This window comes from Diceros bicornis, chromosome 27, assembly GCF_020826845.1.
Source record: "Diceros bicornis minor isolate mBicDic1 chromosome 27, mDicBic1.mat.cur, whole genome shotgun sequence".
Taxonomy (NCBI): Eukaryota; Metazoa; Chordata; class Mammalia; order Perissodactyla; family Rhinocerotidae; genus Diceros; species Diceros bicornis.
In genome coordinates this window covers 41583725-41607622 of record NC_080766.1, presented here as the reverse complement: position 1 = coordinate 41607622, position 23898 = coordinate 41583725, and the positions used below count along the sequence as shown (strand labels likewise).

General features: G+C 55.5%; 1 protein-coding gene across 3 annotated transcripts in view; it reads left to right on the top strand.

Annotated features, from left to right (window-relative positions):
- PRDM15 (PR/SET domain 15) overlaps nucleotides 1–23898 on the top strand; it is a 68812-nt gene that overhangs the window by 29974 nt on the left and 14940 nt on the right. For all 3 annotated transcript variants that reach the window (XM_058523146.1, XM_058523145.1, XM_058523147.1), the window contains exons 7-18: nucleotides 295–519; nucleotides 3861–3990; nucleotides 5424–5605; nucleotides 5814–5908; nucleotides 6318–6405; nucleotides 11225–11392; nucleotides 12809–12903; nucleotides 15306–15437; nucleotides 17188–17322; nucleotides 18214–18377; nucleotides 19313–19392; nucleotides 19792–19911. In XM_058523146.1, coding sequence (XP_058379129.1) covers nucleotides 295–519; nucleotides 3861–3990; nucleotides 5424–5605; nucleotides 5814–5908; nucleotides 6318–6405; nucleotides 11225–11392; nucleotides 12809–12903; nucleotides 15306–15437; nucleotides 17188–17322; nucleotides 18214–18377; nucleotides 19313–19392; nucleotides 19792–19911 — 1614 coding nt within the window. The remainder of the gene's footprint in view (nucleotides 1–294; nucleotides 520–3860; nucleotides 3991–5423; nucleotides 5606–5813; nucleotides 5909–6317; nucleotides 6406–11224; nucleotides 11393–12808; nucleotides 12904–15305; nucleotides 15438–17187; nucleotides 17323–18213; nucleotides 18378–19312; nucleotides 19393–19791; nucleotides 19912–23898) is intronic.

The window sequence follows — 23898 nt, the reverse complement described above, 5'->3', positions numbered from 1 at the left end:
CTCCCTAGTTTTTCTTTGCACATACGTGTGTGCGTATGCTTTTAGTTTTTACAAATCTGTGTGCATGGTGACCCTGCTCTGCTTCTGTCTCCTAATTTTTTTAAAATAATAGTCATGTTTGGTGCAGTGGGAATGCTTTTATTTTCAAAACCAGTGGAAATAAGGTTGGTTTACCTGTGCAGAGGGCACGCTATTAGCAAATAAACCAACAAATAAAATGGGGGTAGAGAGTGGACATACCGGCTCCCTCCCTGTCATTGTGTGTTTCCTTGTGTTTGTCTCCCTCTTCTGCAGAGCATCTGCTGGGTCACTTGGAACAAGCCAAAAGCCTTCCCCCAGCCAGCCAGCACGAAGCAGCCCCTGAGAAGGAGCCAGACGTGCCCCGGGGCGAGGCTCCTGCAGTTCCCAAGAGTGTCAGTGCCGCCAAAGAGCACAAGAAAAAGCCTCGAAGGGGGAGAAAACCCAAAGCATCAAAACCAGAGCAGCCTCCAGTCATCGTTGAAGGCAAGGAGACAGCAGGTGAGGGCTGGTCCTGGGGGAGGAGCCACCAGGTGAGGGATGGTCCTGGGAGAAGAGCTAGCAGGTGAGGGGTGGGTTCTGGAGGAGGAGCCAGCAGGTGAGGGGTGGGTCCTGGTGGAGGAGACAGCAGGTGGGGGCTGGGTCCTGGGGGAGGAGCCAGCAGGTGAGGGATGGTCCTGGGGGAGGAGCCAGCAGGTGAGGGGTGGGTCCTGGGAGAGGAGACAGCAGGTGGGGGCTGGGTCCTGGGGGAGGAGCCAGCAGGTGAGGGGTGGGTCCTGGGGGAGGAGCCAGCAGGTGGGGCTAGTCCTGGGGGAGGAGCCAGCAGGTGAGGGGTGGGTCCTGGGGGAGGAGCCAGCAGGTGGGGCTAGTCCTGGGGGAGGAGCCAGCAGGTGAGGGGTGGTCCTGGGGGAGGAGCCATCAGGTGAGGGGTGGGTCCTGGGGGAGGAGCCAGCAGGTGAGGGGTGGGTCCTGGTGGAGGAGACAGCAGGTGGGGGCTGGGTCCTGGGGGAGGAGCCAGCAGGTGAGGGCTGGTCCTGGGGGAGGAGCCAGCAGGTGAGGGCTGGTCCTGGGGGAGGAGCCAGCAGGTGAGGGGTGGGTCCTGGTGGAGGAGACAGCAGGTGGGGGCTGGGTCCTGGGGGAGGAGCCAGCAGGTGGGGCTAGTCCTGGGGGAGGAGCCAGCAGGTGAGGGGTGGGTCCTGGTGGAGGAGACAGCAGGTGGGGGCTGGGTCCTGGGGGAGGAGCCAGCAGGTGAGGGCTGGTCCTGGGGGAGGAGCCAGCAGGTGAGGGGTGGGTTCTGGAGGAGGAGCCAGCAGGTGAGGGGTGGGTCCTGGTGGAGGAGACAGCAGGTGGGGGCTGGGTCCTGGTGGAGGAGACAGCAGGTGAGGGATGGTCCTGGGGGAGGAGCCAGCAGGTGAGGGGTGGGTCCTGGGAGAGGAGACAGCAGGTGGGGGCTGGGTCCTGGGGGAGGAGCCAGCAGGTGAGGGGTGGGTCCTGGGGGAGGAGCCAGCAGGTGGGGCTAGTCCTGGGGGAGGAGCCAGCAGGTGAGGGGTGGGTCCTGGGGGAGGAGCCAGCAGGTGGGGCTAGTCCTGGGGGAGGAGCCAGCAGGTGAGGGGTGGTCCTGGGGGAGGAGCCATCAGGTGAGGGGTGGGTCCTGGGGGAGGAGCCAGCAGGTGAGGGGTGGGTCCTGGTGGAGGAGACAGCAGGTGGGGGCTGGGTCCTGGGGGAGGAGCCAGCAGGTGAGGGCTGGTCCTGGGGGAGGAGCCAGCAGGTGAGGGCTGGTCCTGGGGGAGGAGCCAGCAGGTGAGGGGTGGGTCCTGGTGGAGGAGACAGCAGGTGGGGGCTGGGTCCTGGGGGAGGAGCCAGCAGGTGAGGGCTGGTCCTGGGGGAGGAGCCAGCAGGTGAGGGGTGGGTCCTGGGAGAGGAGACAGCAGGTGGGGGCTGGGTCCTGGGGGAGGAGCCATCAGGTGAGGGCTGGTCCTGGGAGAAGAGCCATCAGGTGAGGGGTGGGTCCTGGCAGAGGAGCCAGCAGGTGGGGCTAGTCCTGGGGGAGGAGCCATCAGGTGAGGGCTGGTCCTAGGAGAAGAGCTAGCAGGTGAGGGGTTGGTCCTGGGGGAGGAGCCATCAGGTAAGGAGTGGGTCCTGCCGGAGGAGCCAGCAGGTGGGGGGTGGTCCTGGGAGAGGAGCTAGCAGGTGAGGGGTCGTCCCAGGGGAGGAGCCAGCAGGTGACGGATGGTCCTGGGAGAGGAGCTAGCAGGTGAGGGGTCGTCCCGGGGGCGGAGCCAGCAGGTGAGGGGTGGGTGCTGGGAGACAAGTGCCAGGGAGGAGGGAGGCACCTGAGGCCATGTCACCACTGTGCCGGGTGGGAAACTTCAGTCTAGAGAGACCACATGGAGGTGGACTCTAAGCTCTTCTCTTTTTCTGTAAATCAGCTCTTTTCGAGTGGAATTTACGTGTAATACAATTTGCACTACAAAGTGTGCAGGTTATGGACTTTGACAAATGGGTCCACCTGTGTAACCAGTGCCCTGATCAGGTCAGAGAGCATTTCCATCTCCCCAGCCACTCTCCTCCTTGTCATGAGCGCTCTTGCCCATCCTGGGATTTCATGTGGACCCTCTGTCCCCAGTGTCTGGCACGCGGCATATGGGGTGAGCTGCGTCCCTGATGGGTTTCTGGCCCGCTCCTTCTCCCTTGCTGCCGAGCAGGGTTGGTTCATCGTGTGAAGGTCCCGCTGTCTGCTCCCGCATCACCTGTGGATGGACACATAGCTTGTTTCCCTGATTATACAGTGTCCTCAGCTGAGTTTGGAGGGACCTCTGATCCACTTTCTCGGTGCACAGTCCTGCAAGGCCATGTCCCTTTGGTCCTCACGCGGCCCCTGCCAGCCCTGCCTGGTGCCAGCGGATTCCTGGTGGGCCTCTTACGTGAGGACCAGGCGTGATGCTTGGACACGGGTCCTCTCACTGCCTTCCTTACTCACCCCTGGGCAGTTTTTCTTTTCGCTCTCTGGTATATCGCAGGATTTCTTTTGTGAGAATGAGAAGAAATCCTTATTCTTTCTCAAAATTAAAAAAGAGAATTCAGAGGCGTGGCCTTCACATGGTAGTCTTAGTTCGTGTTTTCTGCTCCAGTGTGCAGCCAGCTCCCCGTCTGTGTACCGTTTGGAACTGACAGAAGGACAAGTGGCTAAACCCCCCTGGGCAGTATCCCTACTTCTCCATAAACACATAGACAGTGAGAAGGGGGCGGAAAGCTTATTGAGTGATTATTTCACTAATTATCAGTTGCATTAGGAAGACACATTTTAGGTGAAGTCCTAGAGCCAATGGCTAAATTTTGTTGTGTAATCTCATATTTCATTTGTCCTGAGGCTCAGGCCTAGGTCCCTATTATTGTGATTCTTTGATATTTGACTCTGGTATAAAATGGTTATATGCTTTTGAACATACTCAAGATGGCTGGTCTCATTATAAAAATGTTTCTAAGTCTCTGTCAGGACTAATTTAATAAGTTGTAAGATCCCCTTATATATAAAATGTTTTGGGTTGGAATGAAGAGGGTTTGAAATAGTCTCATGACTGCTGTGGTTTGGGGAAAGAACCACAATTGATACCTCCAATTTTCCCTTAAGAATAATATGTTCCTTTTCTGTGTATACGGATAAATATGTGGATTCTAAAACTGCTAGTTTTTCCATCTTTTTTGTGTTTTCTGTGTAAATCTTACAATTCGTGTCTACAACTTTGGCCTGGCTTCGGTCCCCTGGGAGTTTCCTCTTGATTCAATTGCGTTCTGTCCCGTGCCCTGGTAGCGACATGGCTTGTCCCCTCCCCTTCCCACAGAGCAAGTGGCAGAGATCATTACTGAGGTCCCACCGGACGAGCCCACAGCCGCGACGCCGGACGAACGGATCATGGAGCTGGTTTTGGGGAAGCTGGCCGCCACCCCCAGCGAGGCCAGCTCGGTGCCTAAGTAAGTCCTGCCCTGCACTGGGGACCGTCTCTGGGGACAGAAGCACCGTGGCAGCTCATCCACTGTTGGGGGGATGGTGCCTCCCAGCGAGAAGACCTGACAAGAGGGACTGGTTTATTCCTTGCAGCGGGAAATGGATGTGCTTGGAAAGCAGGAGGAACATTCTGGAGCTTGAATTTAATAGTGTGTCCACTCTGAAAACAGTTAAAAAAATTTTCTTGTATTGTGGTAAAATATACATAACATAAAATTTACCATCTTAACCATTTATAAGTGTACAGTTCAGTCATATGAAATATGTTCACATTGTTATGCAACCATCACCACCACCATCCATCTTCAGAACTTGCTCGTCTTCCCTAACTGAAACTGTGTCCCCATTAAACACTAACTCCCCATCCCCCTCTCCCAGCCCCTGGACCTACAATTCTGTCTGTCTCTATGATGACCTTACATGAGGTATCCATGTCTCTAGGCACCTCATAGAAGTGGAATCATACAGTATCTGTCCCTTTATGACTGGCTTCTTTCACTCAGCATAATGTCCTCAAGGTTCGTCCATATGGTAACGTGTCAGAATTTCCTTCCGTTTTAAGGCTGAATAAGCTTCCATCATTATGTATAGACCACATTCTGTTTATCTATTCCTCCGTTGGTGAACACTTGTGTTAATTCCACCTTTTGGCTATTATGAATAATACTGCTGTGATGAAAGAGCTTCATATTTGAATTTCTGTAAATTTAACACTTAGCTCTGTGTTTTTCTTTTTCTTTCCTTTTTGTGAACCAGGGAAATATTTGTATTTTAGTTGTTATTCTTGGGTAAATTTTTTCCCTGAAGTTGAATGAGTAGGTGGCGGTTTTTCTTCCGGCCGTTTTCGGAGTGCCTCTCACAGTTGTCAAAATGTGCCCAGTCCTCCACGGTCTGGGAACCTGTGGAAACATGAAAACTGAGACCAAAGTAATATCGGAAATGGTGTTACCTGTTTATTTATTTACACTCTATCTCATTGCCCAGAGGATTTGGGTGGCTTACCTTCAGAAACACATTTAATAGGTAGAAGAAATTGTAAAAATCAGGTTCAGGGAAAATATAAAACAGAGCAGAGACCAGACCAAGAGAGAGGAACAGAGCACAGACAGGGTTACTCTAGTCGAGGCACAAATTGTGCTGCAAGCTTCCTGGTGGCCAGAGTTAAAACACAGTAAGATGTGTGTCTGGTAGAGGAAAGTAACAGATGCCATTTTAGGTTCGTGGTGCCCCTCCCTTCTGATGCCCCTGAAGCTGGAGTGACACCTGAGCACCGTCCCTCCTTTCTCGCATCGAGCCGGGAAGATTTGAGAGGAGCTCTTTCCAAGATGATTCGACTTTGAACTTTTTTCTCCACCGACTCAGGTTCCCACCCGTCTTACGAGTCTGTGTGCCCTGGCAGGTTCCCCCATCATCAGAGCAGCACCATCACCCTCAAGAGGAGTTTGATCCTCTCGAGCCGACACGGCATGCGGCGGAAGCTCGTCAGGCAGCTCGGGGAGCACCGGCGGGTCTACCAGTGCAGTATCTGCAGCAAGATCTTCCAGAACAGCAGCAACCTGAGCAGGCACGTGCGCTCGCACGGTGAGTCGCGCGTGGCCGCCGCCAGGAGGATCGGGACACCCAGGAGGATGGGACGGGAGCCCCTCGCCGGGTCCCCCTCTGCCAGTGGCGTTGGTGAGGGGCTGCCCCATCCGAGGTGGAGGGAGAGAGGGCTCTGCGGACCTCGTGCTCACGTGTCATTTCAGACAAGCCTGGAGTGTGAGCCAGCTCTCTCTCGGTTGTTCCTCAGGTGACAAGCTGTTTAAGTGTGAAGAATGTGCCAAGTTGTTCAGCCGTAAGGAGAGCCTGAAGCAGCACGTCTCTTACAAGCACAGCAGGAATGAGGTGGGTGCAGATCACCCGGTTCTTGCCAGTTGTCGGGGAGAAGCAGATAGTCGACTGGGAAGAGAAGAAAGGGTCGCGAGAGAGCCAGAGCGGGCCAAGTCCAGCGGTTCCCGATGTGCCCGAGGTGGGCCTGGGCTGCGTGTGGCCACCCACGCCTGGCCAGGAGCCGACAGGGCGGCACGAGGAGCCAAGAGACTGGCACCGGCAGTGTGGTTACCTGAACGTGGATCCTCTTTGTAGGGGAATTGGGCAGCAAGAGTGAAAAATTCTGTGTTCCCAATTGAGTGGGAGAGTAGCAGAGAAAAACGGGATGAACCACACACACTTGGGAGTCGATAGCGCGGTCCCTCGGGGGGTGCGTTCCGCTGCATCCGCCCCGGCCCTCCTCTCACTAGCGGCCCCCCTCCAGGTGGACGGCGAGTACCGCTACCGCTGCGGCACCTGCGAAAAGACCTTCCGCATCGAGAGCGCGCTGGAGTTCCACAACTGCAGGACAGGTGAGCGCCGGCCGGGCCCCAGACGCGATCCCACATCGACTCTCAGATAACTGGAGGGAACCTGGAACTTTAGATGGGAGCAAAGTGGATTAACAAATAACCTCACTTTTTACGTTTCCCCCCATTCCTGTGGCTTCTAAGCAGTTATTGTTCTAAAGAGACAGGTGGAAACTTCCATGTTGGAAGGAATTTATTTTCTTCCTTTCTATTATTCTTTAACTGAAGCTGTATATGCCCCACATTTGAGACCGTTGTGGTGCAGGGGGTCTCATCCTTGCTAACAAAGGTGAGCAGCGGTGCAGGATTTGTTCCAGGACCACGTGAGGAATAAATAAAGAGGCGGGAGCAGTGGCTGGAGGAGGGAGGATTCCGCCTCACGTTTGGAAGGAGTTTCCTTAGCTGTTAGTTTTCCGATGTTTATCCTCCGGTCCTGCCAGCATCCAGGGAACGGCAATGTTGCTGCCTTGCACAGACCGTTTTTGCTCTGAGGCTGCTCTGTCCGCCAGTCTCCCAAAGTGAAATGGAGCCTCATTCTGCTCATGTGCGGTCGGAAGCTGACGTGCTTGGACGGGCCTGTGGCTGAGGGGCCCTCTGGGCCTGGGAGAGCGCCTTACACGGTGTGTCTGGCTGAGTCTGCAGCTGGCGAGCATACGTGATACGTGACTCCCCGAGTGCAGCAAGGCGGCAATGAGAGCCCACCCAGCGGAGGAAGCCCCCTCCTGCCAGCTGCACTTCTCCTTGGTGCAAAGCACCCAAGGGAGCCTGGCAGAGAGTCACACCACACCCAGGAGGGGGGACCAGAGACCCACCAGGGTGGCCTTTGATGCTGTTGACCCTCAGTGTGCGTCACTTGTGTCTCTGTGCTAGTTCTTGCTGAGGTGCCAGTGCCCTGTGTCTCAGAGAACCATTAGCCAGTGTTGGCTAATCTCCTCCGCCCCTCCCCGCACCTGCTCCTGCAGCATCTGCCTGTTCCTTTGTTTGTGCTGCTTTGAGGGCTCCCATGTTACCTGGCTGGTTTCTCCAGTCCACAGCGCCTTGCGGGGCTTTTCCCAGTGGCAGCGTGTCTTGTTTCACCCGAGCTCCAGCCGTCCCCAGCATCCCTGAACTTCCCGTGTGCGGCACCGGCTGCATCTGAGCCCTGCACCCCAAGTGTCCCCAGACTCGGGGGACATCCCCCAGCTGTGTCCGTGGGTGCAGTGTCAGTCAACGAGCCCCAGCCGTATTTGTGGACTGGAGTCAATGACCCATCTCATGGTGCAGGGGTGGGCTGTCAGAGCGGAGAATGACGCCCCGTCCTGTCCTGTGTTTGGTGAGGCAGACTCAGGGTCCAGGAAGAGAAGTTGTCCTCTTTTCATTTTAACTGTTTCTGTGGACTCAAATGAAACAGAAAATAATAAAAGAATTCAAAGCAGCATTTGCTACATGTCAGCTCAAAGTTCTGTTAAACCAGGCCTTTTTCTTTCTTCATTAAGTAGAAATAACAGAGCAGCAGTGAACTGAAATGCAGTTTCCCTCTAATTTCAAAGGTTAGAAGTTTGGGATGGAAAACAAAGGATAAACCTGGAATCAGAGCTTATTTGCATAATATATTATTTGTATACTGTGAACACTTTTTATGGTATTCACGTTAAGTGAATGTGTGTCTTCCATAGACCATTAAACCAAGAATTTGGACAACATGGGGAGAAGCTTTAAAATGTGTGGTCTGATGGGTTTTCTCAAGCTCTCGCTCAGCGGGACCTGTCCTGGGTGTGCCGAGCTGTTGGTGTAACTCCTCTAAACGGTCCTTGTCCTGCCCTCGCCTGTCCTGACTGTGCTAGAGAATAGCAGACGTTCACGTCCAGGCCCTCGAGCAAAACACGACCCGTCAGCCTCCCGTGCGGCATGCCTTCTCCAGAAATCCACCGGCCTGTCTCTGGGTGACCCTGTGCCCACGCTCTGTACAGAGCCCAAGTCATGGGCATGGGGTCCCACTGGCTGCATTTTATTGAACATAAGTGCGGACCTTGAGGATATGGACCAGCAGGATTATTGGTTAGACAGGGTTTTCACTGGGACCAGGTGCCTGTCGGATCTCTGAACTGGTGGCATGTAGATGTCACAGCAGGAAAAGCCACCCGTGGTGTGACAGACTGGTCCCTGACAGCTCTGCTCCAGCTCTGCTCTCACCAGGCAGAAGCCACATCTGAGCCTTCAGGAAGGGTTAGAAGTGGGTTCTCTCTATACACTGGGAGGGATTCATAAGAGAGAGAGAGGTAAAGTCGAGGGGCGGCTCTGCATCTTCCATGGCTGTCAGGCCCCAGGACTAATGGAGCCACCTGCCCAGGAGGGAGACTCACCTGTGCTGCTAGTACCTCCCTGAGAGGGAGCCTCACCTATGCTGTTAGTACATGCCCAGGAGAGAGACTCATCTGTGGTGTTAGTACCTGCCCGGGAGGGAGGCCCACCTGTGCTGTTAGTACCTGCCCGGGAGGGAGGCCCAGCTGTGCTGTTAGTACCTGCCCGGGAGGGAGGCTCACCTGTGCTATAAGTACCTGCCCAGGAGAGAGGCTCACCTGTGCTGTTAGTACCTGCCCAGGAGGGAGGCTCACCTGTGCTATTAGTACCTGCCCGGGAGGGAGGCTCACCTGTGCTATTAGTACCTGCCCGGGAGGGAGGCTCACCTGTGCTATAAGTACCTGCCCAGGAGAGAGACCCACCTGTGTTATTAGTGCCTGCTCGGGAGGGAGGCCCACCTGTGCCATTAGTACCTACCTGGGAGGGAGGCCCACCTGTGTGATTTATAGCAGGCCCAGGTTGGGTGGGGGTTTTTGGTGATCTGATGAAGCAGCGCTGTAAGGGCGTGGCCCTGCACACAGCAAGATGGCAGATGCCCTTGTCTCTGGTGGTCCCATTCCTAAGAATCCATGTTAAAGAAATTTAGCAGGAAGAAAAAAACTGTATAGTAAGGATCACGAAATTTTCTACAGTATCAAAAATAATGAAGTAAATTGTGACAAATGAACTGGGTGGACTCTTTATTATGTAACCACTAAAACGGGCATGAAAATGCCTTGCATGTTTAGCATATACACTGCATACACATGAGCACGTGTACAGGGGATTGTGTGGGAACCCCTGGGCCTCCACCTGGGCTGCACATCCGGGTCCCCTGAGAGAAGGGAAAGAACTACTGAGGCCTGAGCCCCCCGGGACGGTGGGTAGCGTCTGGAGACGCTGTGGTTGTCACAACTGGCTGGGGGCAGGTGTTACTGGCGTTTGGTGAGTGGAGGCCAGGGATGCTGCACAGCATCTACAGTGCACAGGACGGCCCCACAACAGAGTGATGGGCCCAAATGTCACCAGTGCCAGGCTGAGGGCCCTGGCGGTGGGTGTCCTTAGATGAGCCCCGGGGGCTCCACTGTGCAGCAGAATGGGAACCCTGGTCAGATCCATTGTAGAAAATGGCAGCTTTGCGTGTGGCCTCAGGGATTTGTGTACTTGGCAGACGTTTACTGACTCCCGGAGCCGATCAGTGGGCTAGAGCCCAGGGCCCAGAAATGAGGATGACACGGTGTGTCCTCAGGCCCTTGCTCTGGAGGGGACGCACGCTGTGACTCATGCCGTCATGCCCACCTGCGTCGGTGACATGGGGAGCGAGAGGAGGGGAGGGCAGCTCTGCTGGGCATCAGAAGGACCGAGTGTTCTCCGGATTGGCGCTGCAGGAGGGCCGGGCAGTGAGGGCTCCCTGCTGGGGCTTGTTTAGGCGACAGACCCATGGACAGTTACGTGTCCTGGCAGAAACAGGTGGGCAGGGAGGGAGTGAGGATGACTGGGGGTGTGGGGGGGTGGGGAGTGAGGGGGAGGTTGCTGTGGGGGGAGAGGAGCAGGGCAGGGAACAAGGTTGAGAGAGCACTGGCTAAGGGCCTGACCTGGGTGTGAGGCCCTGGGACCCCCTAAACCAAGGGGGAGGCCAGGTGGCCGGGCAAAGACAGACATTGGAGGAGGTGCCGCAGCTGTGCAGGTGCCCCGTGACCCGCTGTTTGCACTCACCCCGAGAGGCCTTCAGGGCTGGGCTGGAGGGCTCAGCGGGGAGCCAGGAGGGCCGAGTGGGCCCTCAGGGGCTCCTGGAGAGAGCAGGGTGGGGACTGTCAGAGGCCCCTGTGGAGCAGTTTGATTAGCCGCCTTTGAGGAGGGACCGGAGGTGAGGCCAGGACATGGATGTGGGTATTTCTGGAGGCTTTGCTGTGGGTATGGGAGTGTGTGAGAGAGTGTGTGTGTGGGTGGGGTTGTGAATGGAGTGGGGGGTGTTCACTAAAGGGGACCTGGGAACAAGACGGTTTTGTTTGAAGGTGGGAGAACCTGGGGATGTTTGTGTGCGTGGGGAAGGAGCCTGTGGAAAGGGAAGTGGAGAGAAGGGACGGGTGATGGGTGGGCTGCGGAGGAGCAGGTGGAGGGCTGAGCCTGAGGCTGGAGGAAGTGGGGCGGGGGCTGCAGCAGGCTGGAGGCGGCGTGAGGGCCCAGGACACGTGGTTCAGGCTCTTTCCTTCTGGGGAATCACCCCCAAATGCTGCACAAGATGCCTGACGCGGGGGAGGCGGGCTGGGCATGGCTTGGTGGAGAAAGGGTTTGAGCTAGATGTTTGCCGTCACGTTGAGAGGAGCCTGGTGCTGGGGCAGAGGCCACAACAGCGCAGGTGAGGCCTTTTCCCGGCCGTGTGGTCCTCGTGCATCCCTGCTGTCCCCTGCGCCTCGTTGTCACCCCCACGGCCACGAGGTTGAGCCTGTATTGGACGTCATTTACCTGAAGGTCGCTGTGTGTTTGCTTGCTTTCCGGACAGACGACAAGACGTTCCAATGTGAGATGTGTTTCAGATTCTTCTCCACCAACAGCAACCTCTCCAAGCACAAGAAGAAGCACGGTGACAAGAAGTTTGCTTGTGAGGTCTGCAACAAGATGTTCTACCGCAAGGACGTCATGCTGGACCACCAGAGGAGGCACCTGGAAGGTGGGCGCCCCTGCCTGGGGGCGAGCTCCCCGGGGCGGGGGTGTGGAGCGGGCGTGCCCCCTGTGCCGCGGGGAGGGGCAGCTGTTGACACAGCCTCTGTGGACACAGTTTGGCGATGCTGCCATCTGGTGGGGCATCCTCCGGGAACCCGGCTCAGGCACAGAGAGGTACCGACGGGGGGTTAATAGTGTCGTGTGTTCACGGGAACAATTGGAAACGTCCTGCACATTCCACAGTGGGGCAAGAGTTAAGAAAACTGGACTCTTTGTAGGATTGAGTGTGATGGTCATTTAAAGCAGTTTTTCAAAGAGTTTTTTGATATTGTCAGAAAATGCTCTCAATATGACAGAGAGGAGGGAAAAGCACTATATGAAATTGTGTGTCAGGTATGCTTTCAGCCGTGTGCATGAAGCAGAAGGTTCCAGGTGGATGCTGTTGGTGGGGCCGTGAGGGATTTCTCCCTCATTCCTCATACTTTCTGTGTTTCCTCTGGGGCTCCTGATGGCCCGTGCTTTCATAGCAGCCTTGGAGTACAAAAAGGCTGCCTGTATTTTACAGCATCTTACAACTGACACGTAACTCAGATCATTTTCCGTGAGAATAAACCAATGCTCTTTCTTGGTTTTCCCTTTACGTTGGAGCGTAGTCTACACCCCAGCTTCAGAGCTGGTGCGCTTCGTGCCACCAGGAGCCCTTTAGAGAAGGATGTGTTTGTCTCATGTGCAGCTGGCCGGGCGTTGTTTAGTCCAGCTCTGTATTCACACCGTGTTATGCAGGAATGTCCAGGAACAGGTCAGCGGTGCAGGAAGAGATCATGAGAAGTGAATTTCTCTCTTTTCTTTTGTCCAAAAGTAGCCTATTTACACAAACTTTTAAAAGTCTGTTTTGATCCCAATAATGAATAGTTATGTCTTAAAACCATAAAAATGTTATTATCATCTAACTTTTCACCTTGATCCCAGTTCGACTGATGTAATTTGAAGGATGAATGCTCGTATCTTTTTAATAAAAAATGTCTGCCTACTTACAGGCATCTCTAAGAATCCTACTTGTGCCTTGAGTCTTCAGATTGAGCACAAATACCTTCTTTCATATAGCTCATTATAACTCTTCCACATTATGAAATTTAAAACACTCGCTGCCCGTGTATTTCCAAATGTCTCAGATGCAAGAACCATGTTACCGCATCCCGTGGGCGTATGTGTCTGTCTGTCTGTCTTCTTTCCCCGGGAGTCTGGGTAGGAGCAGCGCTTGGTGCTGACATGTCCTGTACGAGTGACCACTCACTTGTTTGTCCCACCCCCGTGGGCACCTCGGTCCTCCCGTCCAGCTGGAACCTCCCTGGGCTGACGTAGAAGCTGCCCGATGCTCGCATGTTGTGTGTATTGACTGTGCTCTTGGGGGCGGGGATTCCAGGAGTGAGGCGTGTGAAGAGGGAAGACCTGGAGCCGAGCGGGGACAACCCGGTCCGCTACAAGAAGGAGCCGTCGGGGTGCCCCGTGTGCGGCAAGGTAATGCCCCGCGCTCGGGTCCGGGACCTGGAAGGCAAAGCTCATCGTTTCTTAAGTTAAAACTCAGACTCCACTCGTTGACCATCGAGGGGAAAGAAGGTTTAGGGTAAAAGTGGACCCTCGGTTGTCTTTCGCTGCAGTGTCCGCTCATTTCACGCCCTTGTCATTTTGGTCTCTGGCCGTTGAGATGGGTCTCGGGGGAGGAGCCTAGGAATAAGTGTTCCTCCTTCCCAGCCAGTCTTCCCTTCTGCCATGATTCTCCACCTACACCACTCCCAGTGCTCACGCTCTGCTCTTGAGCATCTCTGAGACGGGTCCCTCTGGTGGAGGACCAGAGCAGAGCGCACTGAGCAAGCTGGAGGTCTAGGGCTTTAGTTTGCCCCATCGGGGCTGGTCTCCCGTGGAGCATTTCTAGCGAGAGCACTGACGACCCATGGCCACGGGCGCTCTGTGGCACGTTCAGTGGATGCTGGCGCCCCCTGAGTGAGCAAGGCATGACGTCACCCTTATGAGCAAATCTGTCCAAGGTGGGCCGTCAGAGAGGGCCGGCTCCTGAGCAGAGCCACTGGACCCTGAACGTCCAGAAGCGCACTGCCTGTCAGGAGCCCGCAGGGTCGCAATCAGCAGTGCGGCCATTCGTCAGCACCGTGCTGAGAACCCCGTCCTGGCACTGCCGTCCAAGCCACGTCAGGCTGCCACATAAAATAGTGGTGTTCTTTGCACACGAGCTCCATGGTCTTGACTCAAGTGTGGTTGCTTGCTCCTCAGACTCATCTCCTACGACTCGGAAATTTGCCCAAGTCGGCTGTGTCCTCAGGACTGGAACTTGTGTCCATCACAGTATGCAGAGCACGTGCTGCAGAGGGGGAGTTGCAGAGGGGCTGTCAGGTGGTCTCTATGCCACCATGAGGGGGGGCAGCCATGACCGCCAGCCTGTGTTTGGATATGGCTGCCGAGTGTGTCTCAGCCACACGCAGTCCACGTGAGCCGCATGGTGCTGGGGCCTTGGAGCCACAGTACACCCTCAGCAGTGCCAGTTCCAGACAGTGAAGAAGTGAAGGCTGTGGGCGGATGGCCAGCTGTGACTCGGCCCAGCCAGCCGGCACGTGGCAGCATTGCCAGATCTTTTGACCTTTTCAAGAGAAAACGGAAATATGTGTTTTTATGTGAAATTTCCTGATTTTTTTCAAACCAGAAAGCGAGCAGGTCAGCAGGGTAGTGTGGCCTGTGGCCCCACGTTGGGCCTCTGACTTAGAGCTGTGGGTGTGGGGCTGGTGAGGCCAGACGGGCGGCGGGGAGAGCTGGTGCAATGGAGCATACGCATGGGCCCAGGTGGCCAGGCCTAGCCGCTCAGGGGGCGGGAGTGGACAGAGCCTTTGCCCGTGTCCACGTGTCCTGGTCATCCTGCCCACTGGGACGGAGCCTGTGCCCCGTGTCCACATGTCCTGGTCATCCTGCCCGCTGACCGCTGGGACAGAGCCTGTGCCCCATGTCCACATGTCCTGGTCATCCTGCCCGCTGACCGCTGGGATGGAGCCTGTGCCCCATGTCCACATGTCCTGGTCATCCTGCCCATTGACTGCTGGGATGGAGCCTGTGCCCCGTGTCCACGTGTCCTGGTCATTCTGCCCGCTGACCGCTGGGATGGAGCCTGTGCCCCGTGTCCACATGTCCTGGTCATCCTGCCCATTGACTGCTGGGATGGAGCCTGTGCCCCGTGTCCACGTGTCCTGGTCATCCCGCCTGCTGACCGCTGGCTCTGGGGCAGTGCTGACACCATGTCCCCTCCATGCCTTTGGGAGGTGGTGTGTGTGAAACCACCAGCTCTGCGCTCTCTTTCAAGCACGTTTTATCCTGTGACATGCTCACTGATATTTAGGGAGGGTCTAGGCAGGTGGCGAAGGAGCGTGAATGTTTCTAAAACTGAGTTCTCTGCGGCTTCCAACAATTTTTTTTCTTCAGCCCTGTCTGCCTCAAGAAACAGAGGTGTTGGCTGCACCTGCTGCCTCTGTCCCTCCCCAGGAGGCCCATCTCCCCCTGTTGAGTCAACTTCCCACCCAGCCTCCCAGGCCTGTGGTCCCAGGCTGTCAGCCCCAAGTCACCTGAAAATCTTGAAGTGCCCCAAGAAAGCGTTAGCCTTCTGTTCCTTGAGAATCACTTCCCTCATTCATCTCCCACGCGCTCTCCTGTAATTCTGTATTGTAACGTAAGCACGAAGGGAAACGATTAAGCAGGCGATCGTGGTTCTAGCAGCGAGTGATGAGGTGTGTCTCAGACACTGAGGAGTGGTTGGCACTCACACTTTGGGGGCAACTGACTGCGTTTTTTGTGCCCGGTTGGGGTCTACCAGGCGAAGCCCGGTGGTGAACGGCTTCCTCCTGTGCCGGCTCCTCTGCCCACAGGTGTTCTCCTGCAGGAGCAACATGAACAAGCACCTGCTGACCCACGGCGACAAGAAGTACACCTGTGAGATCTGCGGGCGCAAGTTCTTCCGCGTGGACGTGCTCAGGGACCACATCCACGTCCACTTCAAGGTCGGCCAGCATGCCCTCTCCCGGGTAGCTCTCACGGAGGCGTGGCGGGCCCTGGGGTCAGCTCCGCCGGGCCACGCTGCCTCTCCTCAGACGGATTCTCAGGTCTACTTCTGCGTCTCACGCAGCCCTGCAGGGCTCGCAATAAAACTCCCCCACGCCAGCTGCTTCCCAGAGAAAGAACAAGGATGGGTGTGGGTTTGCTTCCCTCCCTGCCCTTGAGGAAGGTGAGGAGTTGGTGGGAGCTTGGGGGGCAGCGAGGATTCGGGGCCATCATTAAGAGCGGGAGAAGTACCGATCCAGGGAAAGAACGAAGAAATGACTGGCGGTGCCGAGGCCTAAATGAAGACGGAGAGCACTCACCCCAGACACGCCCGCCGCAGCTCAGCGCCTGTTCCCAGGCAGCTCGCAGCCCCGGGCATAGGGTGGGATTTCGGTGGCGGGTGTGAGAGAAAGTGGGGGCAAGCACGAGAGTGCGGGAGGCTCCCCAGTGCAGGGGCAAGCCACGTGGACGAAGCCAGGGTGGAAGGAAGAGCCTGAGAGGGGCCGAGAGCCTCGGGGGAGGACTGAGACCTCTATGGGACCCTGCTATGTCCAGCTGGGACCTGGGGGCACCAGTCCTGCAGCCTTTCTGAGCCTCCACTTCTCTGTAAAACGGAGGCCCTGAGACCTGCCACGGAACGTGGGCTTCCACGAGGATTAAAGTAGACCCAATGGAGAGGAGGGGCCTGGCAGGTCTGGGTGCCCCCGGCTGCGTGGCCCCTAGCCAGATACTTGTCCTCCTCGGGCCCTGCTCTTTCGAAACGGTGTTGCCGTTTCTTTGCTAATGGAAAATAGGGAAAAGGACTCGTTTGGAGTGGAGGTGAGACAGTGGAAGAGGAGAAATGGAGCAATAGGCCTTTGTGAAAACCTGTGCTTCAGGACAAGAGACAGGATGGTGAACTTGCCAAAGGAAACCCTTTACCCTCCCAGAATCCTAAGTGTTGCTAAAACTGAGACTTGGCCAGCACGGCTGCACCTCCTGGCAGCCTCTGCTGGAACGTGGGCAGTGGCCAGGAGAGTGGACGACAGGCCCGCGCGGCCATCAGAAGGAGCTGCTAAGACAGGAGCCAGCCACCCTGCGTAGCGAGCCCCCCTCCGTTCCACCCGCGGCTGCTGAGTCCATGAAGTGCTGCCTCCCCAGCTCCTGGGCCAGCCACCACACAGCTGCTCATCCTTGAGCTTTTCTAGCCTGTAGCATGAGTATTGAAGTGTTTCTTGCAGTCCTTTCCAGAAAAGTAAATGGAACTTCAGGGCGATCCTAGCCAGCTCGCAGGGAAAGAGGCCTTAGAGACCACTGATCCTGCCCCGTGGGCAGACGCCACTGTCGAGGCGGGGGAAGTCAGGCGTTCCCAAGTCCAGGCAGTGCTCAGCTTGAACCCAGGGACCCAGGGCAGAGGCTTCTGTCGACTTTGCTGCCCCTGCCCTCACCCCGTGTGGGCGTCGCAGAATTATCTGGATGCAAGCAGGGCCTGGCGGCTCTATCGGCAGGGAAGTAGGGTGTGCACGGGTGACCCAAGGGCGCCCGCCCAGTGCATCGGCCCAGTGTCTGTCCCACAGGGGACGCGTCCAGTGGGAGCTGGGTGGGACTCCTACACGTCAGAGAGGCGCTGCCTTCTCCACGTGGCGAAGCTCGTTGTTGCCGTGGCATAAATAACTGATTAATGCTTCCGCCGAGCGGGCTAGAAAGCAGATGTTGTGACTGTGTCTCCAGGACATCGCGCTGATGGATGACCACCAGAGGGAGGAGTTTATTGGCAAGATCGGGATCTCCTCAGAGGAAAACGATGACAATTCTGACGAGAGTGCAGACTCGGAGCCTCACAAGTACAGCTGCAAAAGGTGTCAGGTAATGTGACCGCCCTGCCCTTGGCCACTGGCATGCAGCGTCTGGAAGGAAGTTCGAACTGCAGGGCTGCTGCACCTGCAGAGGCTCGGGCTCCATCAGGCAGGGGCGGCCCCACTCACCTCAGCCGGGTTGCCTGGCCACAGACGTCCTGGAAGGCTGTCCTATGTCACGTGGCCCCTGAGGGATGGTAGATGTGGGTGTCACCACTGTCACGTGGACCGCCATCTGAGAACCAGCCTCCTGGCTGGTCCGCACATGGCAGTGTGGCTGATGGGTGGGGGACCCATCTCTGGCCAGGGCTTCTCTCTCCTCTCCTCCCCTCTCCCCTCCTCCCCGCAGGCCCGGAGCCCTTCTCCATGGCCTGCCCCACACGGAAGGGGCTTGCTGGGAGGGGGCGGTTTTGTTTCTGAGGGGAGCCATGCTCCAAGTTCTCAGCAGCTTGCTATAAGAGCGGCAGCCCCTGCATCGGGCTCCACCGCTCGGAGCACTGGAGTTCACGCCCTGTCGAGTGCAGGGTTCTGTGTGCTCCGTGAGCGTTGGCACCTGCATGCTCATCAGGGCAGCTGGCCATGCACCTGGCCGTGCACCTGTCACGGCCGTCGAGTGTGGGTGAGAGAGAGGGAGGTCAGGTTGGGGGCAAGGGGAGAGCTCAGGGCGCCAGCCAGTCTGGAGGGGAGGCTGGGGAGGCCAGGAGGTCCAGGAGGAGCCGGAGGTCCACTTCTTGGATTCCCTCCACTTGGCGGTTTTGCCCGGCACTGGCCCTGCCCCTAGGATGCCCTCCCTCTGCTGCCTGGGTGTGGGCTCTCACCCGCGTGTGTGGCGCCGTGGCAGCGCCGTCCTTAGCTCCGGGGCTGGGCCTGTGTGCAGGTGTGAGCAGTGTGCCGTCCACAGCTCACCTTTGGCCGGGGGAAGGAGTACCTGAAGCACATCATGGAGGTGCACAAGGAGAAGGGCTACGGCTGCAGCATCTGCCACCGGCGCTTCGCCCTGAAGGCCACCTACCACGCCCACATGGTCATCCACCGCGAGAACCTGCCGGACCCCAACGTGCAGAAGTGAGGCTGGGGCTCAGAGTCTAGAACGGTGCCAGGAGGGAGGGCGCATTTCCCTACAGAGAGGCAGGTGCTTGAACGAGAAGGTTCCATCTCCTCTGGGAGCCCCATGGCTGGGTCTTTGGGGACGCACACTTGCCTCATTTATTCTGTGCTTCTTCGGTCGTCTCTCCTGGCTCCACACCCTCCCGCCTGGACTCACGGCATGAAGAAGTCACATTACAGAAAGATAGTGTGGTTATCAGCCGGCCCACAGAACAACCGGACCCTTTTTCCCCACAGTAATTAGGTTTCCTGAGTGCCAGCCCTGCATCTGGCTACAGCCCAGAGTCAGTGCTATTTGCACAAGCGAGTGGGTGAAGGGTCCTCTTAGAGGCTGGAGTCATCTGCTCAAGCTGCCATAACAAATTGTGCAGACAGGGCGGCCTGAACAATACAAATGCATTGTCTCAGTTCTGGAGGCCAGAAGTCCTAGATCAAGGTGTCGGCAGGGCTAGTTCCTTCTGAGAGCTTCTAAGATTCAGAGGGAGGGTCTGTTCCAGGTGTCTCTCCTTGGCTTAGACGTGGCCATCTTCTCCCTGTGTCCTCATATGGTCCTCCATCTGTGCATGTCTCTGTGTCCAAATTTCCCCTTTGTATAAGGACACCAGTCATCCTGGATTAGGGCCCGTGCTAATGACCTCATTTTCACATAATCTCCTCTAAAGACCCTGTCTCCAAATAAGGTCACATTCTGAGGTGCCGGGAGTGAGGACTTCAATATGTGAATTGGGAAAGGGACACAATTCAGCCCATAATGGAGGCTAAAATCTCTGTGTCTTCTGTCATCCATGTAGCACCTTTACCTATGCTGATAAAGGTTCTTAGGGAAGGTGGACTCTGCCGCTGACGGTCCCCCGAGGCTGCGCGGCCCATCCTTAGGCGCGTGTCTGTTTCAGGTACATTCACCCATGCGAGATCTGCGGGCGGATCTTCAACAGCATCGGGAACCTGGAGCGGCATAAGCTCATCCACACAGGTACCGTGTTGCTGCGGGACGCGGGCGCCGCGCTGTGGGGGTGCCCAGCGCCCTGGACCCGCCGGGCCTTCTCCGCCCGCTGCGTGCGCGAGCGGTCACGCATCGCCCCTGCCGGTGCGTTCTGCTTCTGTCTCGGCCTCGCCGGTCCTGGCCATCCGTGCCGCCACTTCCACTCCCAGCACGGCCACTCCCTGCCCCGTCACCCCTTCTGGGTCTTTGGAGACCTTCTATTTGCCAAGGAGCCCAAGAGGAGGTTCCGGGGGGGCCGAGGGAGGGTGGCTCCGTCGTCCCGTGCTTCCAGCTGTAGCCGAGGCCGCGCTTCTCTCCCGGTGAACGGCCCGAGGCGGTAGCCGCGGGTGCGGAGCTTGCAGGTGGGCAGTCTCGGTGTTTCTGTTGCAGGGGTGAAGAGCCACGCCTGTGAGCAGTGTGGGAAGTCCTTTGCCAGGAAGGACATGCTGAAGGAGCACATGCGCGTGCACGACAACATCCGCGAGTACCTGTGTGCCGAGTGCGGGAAAGGTGCGTGCGTGTCGGGGTCCAGACGCCCAGGTCGCGGGCAGAGGCGCGCGGCTGTGCCGCCGGCCACTCGGGGCCCCGAAAGGCGGGGCGAGCGCCACCCGGCTCGTGAAAACGTGAAGGGGCCGCCAGGCCGTGTGGGAGGTGCCCCAGACCTAAGTAAGTTCGTAAGAAGAAACTCGACGTGAGGAAGGTACTCACGTGAGGGACCTAGAAGATAAAGCAGCCCGAAGGGCAGAAAGACACGGTAAATTCAAGGCACACTAAGTCATTTTAAAACTGGGGAGATGGTGCAACATATACCTGCTGAAAGTACAAAATAATTCTAAGAATCACCAAATGGTCTGACTGTGGATGCAAAATCCTTGGCTATTAACTGCTACCAACTAGAACCAGCTATGTATTAAGACGGAGACTTACTGTGACCAGTGATGACTGTGACCTTTATTTTTATCTGGTGAAATAATAGTAAACCTGTTAATAAAATATCTCACATCAGTAAGTGAAATAAAAGAACGTAATCCCAAAACATGGTAAAATTTTAACCCATTTATTTAAAAAAAAATCCATGAGGCTGGCCCAGTGGCGTAGTGGTTAAGTTTGCGCACTCCGCTTCAGCAGCCCGGGGTTCGCAGGTTCGGATCCCGGGCGTGGACTACACACTGCTCATCAAGCCATGCTGTGGCGGCGTCCCATATAAAAAAGTGGAGGAGGATGGGCACAGATGTTAGCTCAGAGCCACTCTTCCTCAGCAAAAAAGAAAGGAAAAAGAAGAAATCCAAGCTGTGTAGAACACTTGGAGCACTGGATGGTTCTTTGGCAGTCTGAGGCGTCTGCTGGTGCTGCGCGCAATGGAGAGCAGCAGGCCCACCCTCAGTCAGATGGGGGCAAGTCAGGTTTATCTGCTTTGCCATTCGGAGCTCTTAAAAATTTGATATTGCATAAAGATTTTATTTTTTCTTTTATTTGGTTTTCAAAATTAAACAGAAAAGTCTGAGGAAAACACAAATGCTCCATGATTCCGCTCACCGGTTAGCCCTCCTAGCACGCATAAATAAGATGACATGCAAAAAAGTTAACAGAATTAACTGCAGAGAAAAGCAGCAAGTGAGACGCTCCCTCCCCCAGCCCCGGCCCCCCACCCCCCTCCCCAGAGGTGACAGTTTCTTGTCTGTCCTCCAAAATAACTGTGCAGCGTGTAGATTGTTTTATTGAAAAAGTAACGCAGGCATCTAGCCAAAAAAAATTTTTTTTTAAATAATGCAAATGGATGCGCAAGATAAAGTTATTCCCACCTCAGACCTTGTTCGGCTCTTGTTACTGTTTCATGGGAACATTTCTAGCAGTTTCCATGCACGTCTTATCTTAGTCATGGCCACGCTGGCTCACGCTCCCTTGGCAGCCCCCAGCTTTGCCCGAGCCCTTCCAGCCCCTTCGCCACGTGCTGCCACCTGCCCCTCTGGCTGGAGGAGACTGGAGAGCAGGGTAGAGGGGGGAAGGGTCGGGGGTGGACAGGTGTGGTTGGGCCGTGCCCCCCAAGTGGGCAGGGAGAAACCAAACCTGGCTCCCCCGGAGGGCCTGGCAGGGCGGTTGCTGAGGTCAGAGCCACATCTTATCATATACATTTTTATATTTGAAATATATTTAATATTTAGCTTCATGATTTCTTTCATGAATTCTGAATGCTTTAATAAATGCTGGGATTAACATTTGGGTGACCGTTATTTATTTCACATAGTCCTAAAATATTGGTATTGTCATTTTGCCTTCATATTACAGTCACTGCATATTCAAGCAAATGCTTTCTTTCCATACCTTGCTTTTCATTTACTTAAAAATCCATCAGAGCTGGCCCGGTGGTGTAGTGGTTAAGTTCGTGCACTCCGCTCCGGAGGCCTAGGGTTTGCAGGTTCGAATCCTGGTGTGGACCTATGCACCGCTCATCAAGCCATGCTGTGGTGATGTCCCATATACAAAATACAGGAAGATGAGCACAGATGTTAGCTCAGGGCCAATCTTCCTCAGCAAAAAAAAAAAAAATCAGAGATCTTTTCATATCAGAACAGGTAAATACTGCCCTAATTTTTCTCTCAAAACCCTGAGAGGATTCCATCCTGTGGATTCCTATAACCAGATCCTTTTATTTATATCTTAAAGGTTTTTTTTGTGCAGTCTTTTATCATTAGAAATGATGTTGCAGAAAATGCTCTTGCATATTATTACTTTACATTTTTTCCCAGAAATTCTAGACCTGACTGTGGACTCATTCAAGTGGGAGGCTGTTAGAAGTAATGAGACTCCTGTCACCCGGCAGCAGGGGGCCAGTGTCCCCCGCCCAGTGGGCTTCCGTGTACAGCAGTAGTAGCTGAGGATACAGAGGAAAATATCTTGTTCAGAATAACTTCATGTACCATGAAATTCTCAGGGCGAATCTTGGCGGGACAGCTGTGTGGCCTGCGTGAAGAAAACCACCAGGCCTTAAGAGAGAGAAGACGGGCAGACCCGTTCCAGGTTTGGGAATTCTGAGTATTTAAAAAATATCTCTTTTCCCCAAAGTAAGTTGTAAATGTGATGCAGATTGATTCAAAATCCCAATAGAGCCTTAAAGTTTCCACCGTGTGGCTGTCGTGTGTATTTTAAAGTGTTCACAGGTGTTTTTTTAAAATAGAAGGAGAAACATGAATGTCACCAACAGTGGCTGTGATGGGGAGGTCAGGTGAGGGGTGAACTTTGTTGTTTTTCCTTCTGTGCGTTTTCTGTTTCTTATGACCGTGCATTATTTTTGTGATTGAGAATAAATTCATCTTAGATGCATAGGGAACAGAGGTGCTGGTTTGTTGCAGGACAATCAGGACCAGCTCCCTTCTGTACATTTACCCACTGGGTAGTGACCCTGAAGTGACCATCCCACCAAGGGTCAGAGCCAAGATGCCGCTGTGCCAGACGCAGCCCGGGGGAGCAGCCAGGGCTGGGAGGAGGAGGAGGCCGGCACGCGCACAGGCTTTGGGTGGGAGTGTACATTGGTACCGTTGGGATGAGCAGTTGGGCAAAGCTAGCTGCAGCTGGAAATGGATCCCGTTTATTTGCAGTCCAAAATCTATTTGCAGCATAAAGATGTGCATAAGCATCCACTGCAGTATTGTGTGTGTCAGAGAACAGCTTGAAACACGGAGGGACTGATTACATTGGTCTCAGGGCCTTTGTACTGGCTGTTTCTCCCACCAGGAATGCTGTTTCCTCAAGTAGCTCTTGGCCTCTCCCACACGTCTTCCAGGTCACTTTCTCAGATGCCTCATCTGAGGGACTCCTCACGCCCCCCTGATGAGCCAGCATCCCAGCCACCTCCACTCCCTCCGTCCCCTCCCTGCTCTCTCCTGCTTCTCTTCACCCTTCTCAGGGGACACTTTGTCCCTCCCGTGAAGCTGAGGACCTTGTTTGGCTCACTGCTCAGCCTCTGGCGCCTGGAAGAGTGCCAGCCCGTGATAGGGGCTCAGGTGTCTGTTAATCAACAAGAACAAGCCATGTGTTGTATTTACGTTGAAAGCAACATGACGGGCAGGCTTGTACCGGCTGGGCCTGATGTGGAGGCAAGTGACAAACCATAGGGCTGGCCGAGGTGGTGGAGAGCGGAGGGTCCGGGTGGTGTGAAGCTGCTCCGAGTGTGGGGCCAGAATGCGCTCAGCAGTGTGCCCCCAGGTGGCCTGGAAGGGCCGGACTGCTGGAGCCCCGTCCTCTGTGCTAACTTCTCATCTACTGTAGTTTTTTTTTGCTATGAGTGTGTGTGATTTTTTTAATCGAAAAGATTAAAAATAAGTTTTTAGGGGAAAAACACTCTTCCGAAGTCGGTGGTAGGCCCACACATGTCCTGCCCACCCGGTGGCCTAGGAACCTCTCTGTGGGGACAAGACAGGTCATGTCAGGGACTCCTGCTCCCCTGCTGGCTCAGCCCGGCCAGTTTTCAGGAGCGGTTACTCATGAGCTGGGTGAAGG